At 38.1% G+C, this 13,842-nt stretch overlaps 1 protein-coding gene across 1 annotated transcript; it reads right to left on the bottom strand.

The window, feature by feature from the left end:
- Positions 1 to 613: 613 nt before the first annotated feature.
- On the bottom strand, positions 614 to 1,237 carry LOC148030310 (uncharacterized). Its single transcript, XM_087687379.1, has 3 exons — positions 1,196 to 1,237; positions 909 to 1,117; positions 614 to 818 (listed from the first exon to the last, which is right to left on the bottom strand). Exons 1-3 carry the CDS (start codon positions 1,235 to 1,237, stop codon positions 614 to 616), a joined length of 456 nt encoding a protein of 151 aa, XP_087543505.1.
- Between the last annotated feature and the right edge of the window lie 12,605 nt (positions 1,238 to 13,842).

Raw genomic sequence — 13,842 nt, 5'->3', positions numbered from 1 at the left:
TTTTTTTTATTCGAGGCCATTTCGGTGCCTGTTTTGGAGGCGGAAGTTTTCCACACGCACTCAGGAAAAGGCCGTGTTTTTTGCTGTGCGACCACTGTTCTACAGGTCAGTGAAAAGTTACTATAGAAATTGCATCGTATGCCTATGCACAGAGACATTGGGAGTTACAGAATCATCCTTGTTGCCTGTTGATGAAAAATCGTCACTAGGAAGTGACTGTGTGGTCAAATACCACTTTCATGAGTGCTATTATTTAGCAAGCTCTTCATTTGGAGCTTTTTAAGTGCTTCTTGAAGCTTTTTGGTCATCACTTGGATTTTTTTTTGTTATTTTATGGAGCTTTTTGTTTGATTATGTTATCGCTTTGAATTTAATTATTATGCAATTGCAAAGTAATCGCAAAGTATTGAATGCTTTGATCTCTAACAAAAAATAGGTATACAACTACTTCTGAAGCATGAAGTTTTAGCATAATTTTATAAGTTTATGAAGTAATCCCAATTTAAGTGAGATCCAAAGTCCATAGAGTCATACATAATTACCGAGCATCATCAAGCCCCATGGCATGCACTACCAATACAAGGCATCATTTTAAAAATAATGCAACTACAAATCATGTGAAATCATCATCGTCACTAGGATGAACAGATGGTGGTCCGCATGCCACATCAACCAAGCACTGGTTGTAGAGGCTAAAATCACCCTCAAGGCACATGCAAAAACGATGCATCTCTGTGCATGCTCTACCAAGGCCACCACAACCTGAAAAAATATCTAGCACATAGTCGAGATCCTCTGTGAACGTAGCAAGGAGCCACCTACAAAAGAAACCATTTAGTAACATCCATAACAAAAGCATGACATATCTTAATGCAAAGTATAAACCTGTCTGAGAGTGTATAACGCACCTATAAAAAACTAGTGATCTTTCTGCACCCCCTCGAACCTCTACACCATCCACATAAGTGTGCTCAAATGATGTGCCCTGGAGGTCTGTCTCGAAGAGGAAGCTACGAGAGGCAGGAAACCTGTATGGGCTAACCCTCTCGCCAGCCTCTCTATCATATGAAGGGACATGCATCCCTCGATAAAACAAGCCAATAGTAAGGTCCATGACCTAGCAATGCAGAATCATCTTGTTAGCTACTTAAACTTTTATTTTAAAAAGTTACAAGTTTGTCTTCAACACACTTACCTCCTCTCGAGTATCAGGGTGTCTATATCCACCCTCACACATGAGAGTCCATGTGCGATGGAGCTTCAATCCAATGGCATGAGCTCCTCTAAGCACTTTTCCAAAGTGTTGTGCAAGTCCCAAAGTCACCAAGAACCCCTCATCTGCCAAGAATCTATGGGCTAGGTCCATGACACCTTTGACAAGTGCACTAGAAAATGTATTCCATTCGGGAATCCCTTTCAAATGTAAAGATGTATAAGACCATGCAATATCACATGAGTTTATAAACTAAACTAATGCAAGCACATATACCTTCTGCCTCAAGGCCAACAACAAGCAAAGATGTAGGAAAATCTGCAAACAACAACTTAGTAACCTCATATGATGGGACACCATTACACTGGTAAGAGTTGATGGTATTTCCCTCCATGAAGTGCTTAATGCTAAAATTGAAAACACAATAACAAAGCATAAGTAACCATTACAATAGATGTGTATATAGAGAATGGTGATAAAATATACCCATCCAATGCAAAATCGTCGATCGATGTCACGTCTACCAACAAAGCATCTACGATAGTTTGGTATTGAAATCCTATCATCAAAATAAAGTTTACTTACAAATGTTGATGTTGGATAAATGTTAAGACTCAGAATGTAAAGCTAGAAATATACATACCTGTCTTGCGTATAGCGGGACGTCTACAAGACTCTTGTATAGGCTCTGATGACTGAGTCATGAACGACATAGCCCGAGAAGGTGTAGTATGTTGCAAAGATCCCTCAAAGTGACCCTTAATTTTTTCATTTTCTTTCCAAATGCTATGCATGTCAAAGCCATCTTTTTTGCCTAAAGTTGTACAGAAAAATAGGAAGGAAAGCAAATTATTTAGTGTTTAATGTTTAGATTTTATATTATCTTCAAAAAAATATAAAAATGTACTTTTAACATGACTCCAATAATCCAAAAAATGATACTTGATTCACCTTCTAATTCTTCATCCAATGAAACAACTTTCTCTTTGTGTTTAGACCTTCGCTTTGTTGTACCAACCTCATTTAATTCACTTATATTACCTACGCAATATAAAGACAACAAAATAATACTTTAATAAATTGACTCGTCAAATGAAAATCCTAAACTCTATCATTCATGCAAATTGGCTTACCCTTGCTATACTTCAACGCATCATCTATCGTGGTGATATTCTTTCGTTTTCCCATGGACTTTTGCTTCATTGTAGTATCAACAGTTGCACCACCAATGGCACCTAAGTAGTGTGAAGTCAACACAATATAATATCATATTCATGCAAATTAGAAACAAGGCTACTTGGATCAAACTAAAAATTTCATTCCATCCAATATACCCTTTGCCATGCTACCACTACAAGCCGCCTTTATCCCCACAACATGAGGGACCATGTCTATTGTATTGGACATTTCTAATTTGCAAAAACAACAAAGTTAAGAAAACACAAAAGTCTAAAAAGTTATGATAAGTTTCATGTTAAATAAATACATTTTTAGAAAGTACCATTTTCTTCATCCTCTTCTTTGTGCGTAGAAATTACTCTATTTTGTTCCAGAAATCCTGCATATAAGGCAAGTATTACTAAAACAAATAGCTAAGAGCAAGAGTTACCACATATTTACTATGTTTGGCTCTCAAAGTACTTACTCTCTCTTAATTCAATCTCTTGCCTTGGAATGTCATCCAATGGATAGTCTATCCACCATGGACAAATACGCATTTCCCATTCCGACAGACCCCTCTCAAGCAGTGCTTTTGAGAACATACAATTTTCACATCCCAAGTCCATCCACTCCTCCACTAGAGGAGGGAGGCTTTCTAGCACTCCACTTTCCTGTAGACTACGCAACCATCTTTTCCAAAAAAATAAGAACAAACAACAAAAGCACTCTTAAGTTAGAATACATTTGTACATATGGTATTTAGAAAATATGGTTTCTTTATACTAGAAATACATGTATACCACCCTCTTGCTTGATTGTGTGAGCTCTGGAACCTTCTCAGAGTCTCCAACATTCTTCATTTCACCAAAAATATTTGCAAATGCCTTTAAAATATGTAAACGTCTTTGGCCTTTAAAAAAAACATCAAAGCCTCCTGGAATCTCAGTGCCATCAACTTGTAAGCTCCTGATCAATAAGGAGCATTCTCCAATCATATGAAACCAATACACCTCTTGCTTCATGTAGCTACGAAATCTCCTTACATCCGCAAAGTGTGACATAGTGGAGTCCTTTGCCTTCGTGACAGCCATGAGAAGTAAAATCTCCCTTTTTCTAATATATTGGTTATTGAACAAAACATAACTTCAATATTGTTGAACCAAATTATGTTCAATTCCAAAAAATAAGAGAACATTAGTCCATGAGGAAAACATACCTCTCCACAGCAATATTAGCACTACAAATGGCATACAATTTGTCCTTGGTAATAGCCATCATGTTCCTTTCATCCCAATTCAATGCAAACAAAACAGAAAAGAAATCCTCTCCATGCGCAGGATTAGCTATTCCAAGGTACTTGTATCCTTTGTCCCTCAATTTATCTTGCTCTTTGTTTATGAATTGTTTTCTTTTTGCCTCATAATTTGCCTTTGGCAATGCAAGCTCCTTTAGGCGGGCCTCCTCTTTGAGTATGGCAGAGTTATAGTCATCCTAAATAGAAAAATCAATACACTATTCTTAATTATGGTTAAATTCAAGATACCATAATTTGTTATGCTGAAAACTAAAATACTATACCAAACTTTTTACCTTCCACACCAAAAGTGATATTAGCAAACATGGGTTCTTGTACCATGGATCATTGCCATGGTTACTTTTTCCTTCAATTTCATACTCTAGCCCATCGTCTTTGAGAAGGGCTCATCCTTTCCAAAATGCCTTATTTATCAGCAATGCCAAACTTTTGGAACATGAAAATTTCATGGCCTAGGTTGGGTTTGACATGTGCTCTTGTTACACTACAACATTGAAAATTGTCTTTAAATTTTAAGATTCACACATAAATAAAACCTATTCACATTCACATAACTAATAAATGAAACCTATTGGCATTCACACGTAAATGAAATCTATTGGAATAAATAAAATATCTTGACATTCACACAAAAATTATCTTTATATTTTGAGATTCACACATAAATAAAAACTATTGGCAATATTCACACACAATTGATGATCTATTAACCCATTTGAAAAAGTTAATAGTGATAAGTATACTTACGCATTTGATGTATCCAATGCTAACAATAGTTCTCCTTCTTTCTTCTTCTCCACTTGAATGAATTGGCATAGAACTCTAACATGTCGCGAAATATCTTCATTATAAACTACATACATCAAATAATAAAATAAATAATTAGTCAAAGAAGGAAGTATCATCACAATAAACAAGAGAAAGCAAGACAATGCATAGTTACCTTCCTTTATCCTCTTCATCCATGTCTTCAACCTATGATTACCGTCCCATACCAAAAACTTGCGCCCTCTTAAATCAGCCCACTCATCAGTCAATTCATCTTCAAACCTTTGGTTAACTTCTCTCCAAAGAGGGCCCCACTCTTCCAAATTTTGGGGAGATACATCCATTAGCTCACCAGTGGGCCTTCTCAAAGAAACCAAAAATTTTCCCATTGTTTCCATATACGAAGCATTATCGAAAGATGAAATCAACCATGTAGCAGAACTAGATGCAAGCCTTATAGCCTCATAGGGCACAAGTCTACACAAAGGGATAGGAGGAGGAGAAGTAGACCTCGTTACAAAAAATGAGGCCAACACATCTGACATAAGCCCAAACTTGACATTCTCTCCAATGTGTCTATCATGCTCACTGACCTCTTTCTTTTCTTCATTAGCAACATCCTCATTCACCTCTTCATTTTCCTCATGTACAGTTTGCAAATCTAAAGACCTCCCCTGTGTTGTTTCACCACACTCCGTGGTGGTAGTGTGGGTTCTCAAAGGATCAGCATGAATGTCATTGCTTGCTTCATCCATGCTATCCTCAAGTGCTTCATCATCAATGAAAGGACATTTTTTCCTTGGTTTTCCACCCTTGTTATTTGGAGATTCAGAGAATGCACGGGAGGACTAAAACAAACCACAAACCACAAATCACTAAAACAAACCACAAATCATTTTAAAAATGAAGACAACTCAACTAAATCACATGTTCTATTAATTAATCTCCACCAAAATATGACCATTTGACACAGACAACACACTTTAACATCATTTGTTATTTGGTTTTAATAAATGTATTAAATTTTCTTAATCATTTGAACCTCCCAACCACATTTTCACACCCGCACCCCCAAAGGGAGGATACTCCCAATCCCTTGTTCCTGTCTGCGTTGACGCAGACAATGCTGAGTGTTTGACAATTCCCAATCCAAAAAAATCAAATCATGTCACACTTATTTCTTTAGGATGATTTGCGTACGATTTAAAAATGGTTTAATTTTTCATGCCTTGGACTCGCGCAGTTTACACCCACTCTATATGGAGGGGGGGTGTAGGGGGGGCATCAGCCCCCCCTACTAGTGTCGCCGGGGGGTTCCAAGGGGGGCCGGCGACAGCCATGAGGGGCTGAGAGGGGAGTGGTTTAGGGAGCAGGGACTGAGAGGGGAGTGGTTTAAGGAGGAGGGGCTGAGAGGGGGGCGGCTGTGCACTACCCGCCCCATTTCATAAGGTACCCCGCCCCCCCGCCAGGTTGTTTGCGTTGACGCAGACAGCGGGTGGGTACTGAGGGTTCCCCCTCCTCGCCTTTTCCCTCTCCTCCTCCTCCCTCCAAAGGGGGCTGCGCCCAACCCCCAAAGTTGTCTGCGTTGACGCAGACAGCCCCGGGTGTCCCAAAGGTCTCCTCCTCTCCCATTTTTTCAGTTTACCATCTCCTTCTCTACCTCCCCTTTCCTTCTCTCCCCTCCCATTGTTGTCCTCTCATTGTCTACCTACTCTTCCATTTCTTTCAGCCATGGAGGAAAAATGAAACTTGAAATATAGATTTTCTGCCATAAAGATGGAGTGTGGAGCTTACCCGGTGAGTTTGATGGAGAATGTTGATCTTGTTTGAGCTTGTTGCAAGGGCTGCTCTCCTTCTTGCTTCTTCTTTATGCCTTCCAACTTGCAATGGGAGAGAAGAAGAGGGAAACGAAAGAGAAAAGGAAGAAGAAAAAGAAGAAGAAGAAGAAGAAGGACAAATAAGAAGATATGTTTAAACCGTTACATACAACTTTCAATGACAAGCGGCGCATGCATATTGAACATCCATCATGAGAGAATGTTTCTCTCGAACACCGAAAAATTATTTACTAAAAAATGTAAATGCTAACGGCGCTTGACATCTGACAAAATAAAACGTGCTTATAAAAATATGTGCTACAACATGACATGATTTTCGAAAAGACATGATTTATTTTCGAAAAGACATGTTTTTTTTTAAAAAAAAAATTAACTAAATCTTGTGATTTTTCAATATGTAGACTTTTTTTAATGATTTGGTTTATTAATGGACTGATTCACAACTTCAACCGTCACTAAGAACTTGCCCATGGAGTAAGAGCTCATTTAATCCATATTTGGTGGGGGTAACGGACTATTATTTCTACGTTCAAAGAAATTGATAAACAATAGGCATGCTATTAGATATAATATTTCGCCTTCATAGCTCCATTTTTTGTTGAGTTTCAAACCGGCTTTTGTGAGAGACGATGGCAGAAGTTACTCTTCAATGGTCAATCGGCTCCGAATCACTGGAACGTGTTGTGCCCCTGAGGGATGGAAAGATTCTTGTGAGCTCTTATTTTCTTCAATCACTTCTACCCCCTAACCGTAAGCTGGTAGGTTTGTATGCTATTTTCCAACTTGATGCTTACAGTGAAGAGATCGCGGTTCATGGCCAACCGGATATCAATGGTGCGCAGCAATTTTTGCTCGATTCTTCTCTTTCATGTCAGTATAAAATAGTACATTGTGATACCACTTTCACCATGGACCAAGATGAAGGACTAAACACTGTAGAAAATAGCAAACAAGCTCATTCACTTTCAGGACCTGTTGTAGACATTACATCCGATTCCTTCGCAGAGACGTCATCTCAAACTTCTTTGCCACTTATAACAAATGCTTTTTGTGCACCCGTCTCAACTCCGACTATTGACTTAGAGTTGGATGATGAACTTGATAGTCCTCATTCATTTCCACAAATAAAGAAAGAGATTTTACCTTGGATTGCTAATAGCCCCAGAGGAAAGAAGTTGAAGGCTTTATTGCAGATGAGTGAAGGCCCTTTTTTTGTTAGTGAGATTCCAAGAGAGTACAATGGTTCTATTGCTTTCGTTCTTTTGCCGACATATGGCACATCTTCAAACATGGATGGGATGCAACAACAATATGATGGTCATGTCTGGACAAGACCCCATCCAACTAATATCTTCCCTGATGCTACTTTGAGAATTAGCCATTGCCTCGGAGACTTACAATGTCATCGAGTCAATTGTCCTTACTATGAGAGCAACAATCAATGTAATAAAATGTATTTTCATGGTTACCTCAATAGCACAGTGAGCAAGGGGCTACTTGCAAGTGAAGAAAAACATTCAATCACGTGTCACTATTGTAGTAAAGTTGTCACTTGTTATGCAACTTGTGATTGCAAAGTTTATTACATTTTTCCAAAGGATACAAGCATGGAGAGATTGATGCTTCATGTAGGCACTCACACACACAATGTGCAACCAGGGACTTCAATGGCTGCAATTAAAAAAATTAGATCTCTAGTTCACTCAATTTTGCAAGTGAATCGACACTGTGGTGCTAGGAAGATTCAAATGATTGTAGCAAAACAAATTATCACTGAATCTTTGACAACTAATGGTTCAATGGTGGAGGGAGAACAAGAGCTTACAAACTTTTTGGAGGAGTTGATGCCATTGGTTCAAAATCAGAGGTTAGTTTCGGTTATTCAAGTCTGCAAACTATGGTTTGTAGCATTATTATTAGTTTAACAAACTTTCGTTTGTTGAGGTTGCAGGTTCAATAGTATTGTGACATGCCAGAAAAAAAAAGAAACATGTGTTGTTGGAGATGGCTTTGATAACATTTTGGAGTTGAAAAAAAGATGCATGTTTCCTTTTTTTCATGGCAGTAGATTTCCAGGGCAAGGAGGGGTGGGTGAAAAAAGTTACATTTTCAAGATGTCTACTAAAGGACCCGGCTCTGGAGTGGAATTGGTTAATCGAATGAGACGCTTAGGAAATGGAGACCTTTGCAAGTCTTGGGTTCACTTTGACTTTACACACAGAATAGATGACTAGGCAACAATGTCTTGTTCTGTGTACGATCCATGGTTTGTTCGGGAACCTTACTTGTTATCAATTTTCGTTGACATATTCTAGTTGCTAATCACTTTATTTCTTATTGCAGCTTGAAGGGGATCATGGTGATTGCTATTTGTGATACAAAGGAAGAGGATACAGAAACACAAATTCTTTTTTGGAGATGCCTTAATAATGTGATGCTCGAGTGTGGACATCCTCCTGCAGACTTTGCAGGTTTTATGGCGGATGAAGCCGGTGCAAATTGGATGGCAATCCGCACTGTTTTCAATGCGGGACCTGACAATGTTTTGGAAGGAAGAGAGCGATCGTGTTTGTTTCACTGGGAACAAAGCTTGCAGAAGCACACAACGAAATACGTGCCTTCAAACCTTCGAAAGCATCACTTGAATTTATGTGAGAGGTGGCGCCTTTCAAAATCCATTGAAGAGAGCAAGAGGAATGCCACAGCTATACAAAATTAGTGGCAGCAAGTAGGACTGCCTCGAGATAGTACTGTACCATTGAAGAGGTGGATCAAATGGTGGGAGAATAGGATAGACCATTGGGGTAGTACTACACATATAAATGTTTTTTTTTGTTTCTATTTGTTACATACACATGTACTAATATCATTGGGGTGGGAATACCCAAGTATGAGAACAAAATAGACATGTAAGAGGAATTGCTGAGTTTTTTATTGGGTTGCAGGCTTCCTTGAGTCCTTGGGAGAGGGCCTGTATTCCCAACACAAATCTTTCTGAGAGCGTGCATGCAAGTTGGTTAGCAGGGGAGGATGGAAAGAAGAAAATTGGTTTGTATGATGCATGCGTCACTGACTTGATCAACTCATATATTCAATGTTCAAGGCAATTGGCCTTCACAACTGGAAGATACTCTGGAAGTGGTCCCGACATGGATGCTCTTATTAATAGGGTGGTTGCAAGAAATACCCCTTCACCTGCATTCATAGCTCGAACAGTTCAAGGAGCAGTTCTTGGCACCCCCATGTACGGAGAGCCTTTCATTTCTGGAAACAAAGAAACAATTCAAAGGAAAAGAAGAACTCTAGATGGTTGTAGCTCTCATAAACCTGGCTATGTAATGGAGTCAAGGGATAGAAAACAAAAAGGACGACCACACAAGATAAATTTTTAAAATAGAAATGACCAACCTACAGAAGTAGGCTTGGACCATGAGGTGCATGCAGTGCCGATTGAAATGGATCTCCCAACTAATATTGTCTCAGAGGAGGAAATGCATAGAAGTTTGTGGGCCATTCGGAGAATGCCTGTTCATTGCAAACGAAAATGTTTTGGTATTATAAATAGAAAGAAGTGCTGCAACGTGATAGAAAGTAGATCACCTGGGTTACTATGCCCTTCATTTTGGTCAGAGAGGGAATTTCAAGGTAAGCCTATTGCACAATGGTTCTGGTTTTGCAGTCATGATGTGGAGCATACATGGGATGTTGATAAACAAGTTAAGCATGTGCCCTTGTGACCAAGGATTTGGTCTATTGACAAGGGCACCAATGCTTCTGTAGACGAGATTTCAATTCTTATAAAAGGAGGTTTTGTATTCAAGCATGATGGCATTCCACCTACCCCCAAAAATACTACGACCCATGGGACAGAACCACTTACCTCTTCAAGTGGTAAACGAAGAAAAAAATGGAGACATGGTATTTCTAAGGATGCAGAAAGAAAAATTGCATTGGCTGAGGCATTGGATGTAGTTTTCATGGAAGAGAAAGTAGTGGTGGCAAATGAGAAAGTCATATTTTATGTTATGTCAGAGCATTTGTATGAGGTGCATGTCAATCCCGAGCCCTTCTGCACGTGTCATGACTTTCAAAAGAGAGAGTTGGAAAGTAAACCCTTCCTGGCCTGCAAGCACATGTATTATGTCTACATTCGTGTGCTTGGGATGGACAAAAATCAACATATGATGATGCATCAACCTTCCCTTAAGCAAACTGATTTAAATTTTATGCTTGCCCTTCCGCGACGCATAAAATGCAAATCAAAGACTTGAGAGTTTTATGTTGGCTATTGTTCAATGAGATGGGGACCATGCAGTACTGAACGAAAGATTTAAAGGGCATATGAAGAAGTGGAGGTGGACGTTCATTTTGGATACATGATGTGAAGGGACCACATATTTGGTATTTTTCTTTTGAGCATAATGAAAACTCTAGTAAAAGTAGACATTATTAATCATGGAGTAGTTATCCATTTGTGGACATGATTGGACGACGATCTAAAAGTGGAATTATTGATCATGCTTTTTTGATTCATTGAGGGGGCCATCTATTTATAGATTAGGGATCCCTTTATAAACTATGCTTATTTAGTATGCAAAGTAATTTCATTTTTCCTGATTTGATGCTCCAACTTCATTTTTGTTGAGCCAATTTTTTTTCAAGGTAATCTAGATCTTGCTCCTCTTCTCCTATTATGAAAAGTATGCAAGTTTATTGTTTGCCTTTTGCTATGATGAATACATCCATAAAGCTTGGTATTCACTGAGGGGGGTACCTATTTGTAGGTGATGGATCTCATTATAAATCATGCTTATTTTGTGTGCAAAGAAATTTCATTTTTCTTAATTTTAATGCTCCAAGTTCATTTTTGCTAGTTGTGACAATTTTTTTCTCAAGATAATCTCGATTTTGTTTCATAAAGCTTGTTGATCACTTCGTTTTAATTCCCCTCAGAGGATTGTCTATTTATATGCGAAATATCTCTTTATAAATCATTCTTGTTTTGTGTGCAAAGCATTTTCATTTTTCCTTGTATTGATGTTCCAAGTTCGTTTTTGTTGATTGTGATACTTTTTTCTTAAGGTAATCTTGATCTTTGTCCTTTACTCCTATTATGGAAAGCATGGTTACATAGAATCTAATCATGTATCATCTACTCTAGTCACATTTCTAATATATATTATGGTTGCTTCTCCTTCCCATGTTACACCTTCTCAATTGTTTGCTTCCCCTTATCATGTTATCAAGGTGTTTTTTATCTAAAACATGTTCTAATTTCTAATTTTAATTTGTTAATTGGGTATTTTTTATCTAAACCATGTTTCATCCAACCTTTGATTGGCAAGTCTGCTATTGATATAAACCATGGCCAAGTTTGATGTTGAACCAAACCATGATATGGTTGCTTCCCGTCCTTATGCAACAACTCTACTCTTTGATTCTCTTTTGCATATTGCTCTTCCTTCCACTTTCCATACTCAATTCTACTAATTTTTATTTTTAGCACAAGGTTTCCTTTAAATTCTACATGAGTCAAATCATGCCTAAACCTACACAAGAGGAGCTAGACATGAGAAAGACCTTCAAAACCGCAAATGGTAAACTAGATTCGTTGTCAAAAGCTACAAACTATGATGAGAAGTGGTCAATAAATGATGCAACATTTGCCATTGGAAAGGTTGAACAAATACTTGGCCAAATTTTTCAACAAGAGGATGAAAATGATATATCCCTTGTAGATATGTTAGAGTTAAAGCTCCCTACAACCATTGCATATATGAGAAGCTTTGGAGTGATTAGTAAAAAAGACGAGGAAGATATTGACATTTGTTGCTATCAAGTCCACATATCGATACTATATAATAGTTATATATAAGTAGCTTTCATAATTTACCTAAATAGTTGCAAGAGAAATAATTATATTTTCCTATATTGAGTTCTTTTTGTGTTTTGTTTAGATTGACTCATAATTTTAGAGATTAGTCTGATTGATAAGGGTACTTTTTGAGATGTGTGGTAGAAACCCAATTTTGTTCATTTTTCTCTCTTCGGTATATTTTGAGAGTTTGAAAAAAATGGTCCCTTGAATACCTTGCTTAATACAAATTTTCAATATGGGTAACAAGATTATCCCTCATAAAGTTACAAATTTTGTGAAAAAACTCCAAGTTTTGGCAAATACATTGAAAAACTCCAAGTTTTGGAAAATTTTGTGAAAAAACTTCAAATTGGGGACTTGCTTTTTTAAATCCCCCCACTTTCATCAGTTTTGCAGATTTGCCCTTGTGAGGCTGAAGCTGTGTTTTTTGCAGTGACAGAATTTTTTGCAGTGTTCTGTAATGGCGTCTGATTCTCTTTCACAGATTGTCATTGAAAAGCTTCACAAGAACAACTTCCAAGCATGGAAGTTTAGAATGAAGAATTTTCTTATGGGAAAAGGATATTGGGAATTTGTTGCAGGAAATGAAGAAGAACCAATTCTTCCTAATATTCCCAATCAATAGCAAATATAGGCATTTAAAGGATGACATGAGATTGCCAGGAAAGTTATGTACTGGCTGTCTATCAGTATTTCAGACTCTATGATTGTGCATATTCAGGATGCAAGTACACCAAAGGAAGAATGGGATACTTTGTCAAAAATGTATAGCACAAATACGCAAGCCAGGAAAATGCAGCTCAAGCAAGAGTTGCACAATGTGCAAAGAGAAAGTATGAGCATCAATGACTACCACATGAAGGTGAAGAAGATTTCACATGCACTTGCTTCCATTGGGTCGCCAGGGGAAGATGATGATTTAGTTTCTGTGACCCTGAATGGTCTAGGAAAGGATTATGCACAGTTCCGAACATCGATTTCCGTCCGTGAAAGATTTCCTAATTTTGAGGAGTTGATTGCTCTTCTAATTTCTGAGGAGGAGAGAAATGGTGGTGCATCTTCTTCAGGAGGAACTTCAAAAGAAGCTGTCTTCTACTCAAATGCTGGAAGAGGTAGAGGCAGAGGTAGAGGAGGCCGATCTGGAGGCCATGGTAGAAATCAGAATATGTAGAAAACTCAAGAAAACTAGTCCTATGGAGGAGGACATGGTAACTCTAGAGGCAGGGGGAGCCAAAGAGGTCGTGGTGGATAGCAAAGAGGCCAAAATGCAAACAACAATGTTGAATGCTACTACTGTGGTAAAATGGATCATATGGCTAAAGACTGCTATAAAAAGCAGAATGACATCATGAATGGAAAATTGCAACAAGGGAATTATGCATCTTCTAGTAGACAGGGTGATGACAGAAATGAGCATTTGTTTATGGTGCAGCACATGACCAATTCTGTGACAAGTGCAGAAGAAAGCATTGATGTATGGTATGTTGACTCAGGTACATCAAACCACATGAAAGGTCATGCAGAATGGATGCATGATGCAAGAAAAATTGAAAAACCAGGATTTGTGGAGACTGGTGATGATACTGCACATCCTATTGTGCAGATTGGAAAAATTCATTTGTCTATGCAGGATGGGAAAAAGAAATACCTGTCGGATGTATTTCATGTC

Source organism: Lygodium microphyllum, chromosome 10 (assembly GCF_053477565.2).
Source record: "Lygodium microphyllum isolate KBCC chromosome 10, Lygodium_microphyllum_v1.1.10, whole genome shotgun sequence".
In the NCBI taxonomy this organism is placed as follows: domain Eukaryota; kingdom Viridiplantae; phylum Streptophyta; class Polypodiopsida; order Schizaeales; family Lygodiaceae; genus Lygodium; species Lygodium microphyllum.
The sequence above is the reverse complement of the archived record's forward strand: the minus strand, read 5'-3'. Positions and strand labels throughout refer to the sequence as shown.

Coding starts and splice junctions, on each gene's coding strand:
- LOC148030310 (XM_087687379.1), bottom strand. CDS start 1,237: ATGTGTGAGGGTGGATATAGACACCCTGATACTCGAGAGGAG. Junction 1,118..1,195: donor ACCCTGATACTCGAGAGGAG/GTAAGTGTGTTG, acceptor CTGCATTGCTAG/GTCATGGACCTTACTATTGG. Junction 819..908: donor AGATCACTAGTTTTTTATAG/GTGCGTTATACA, acceptor TTTCTTTTGTAG/GTGGCTCCTTGCTACGTTCA.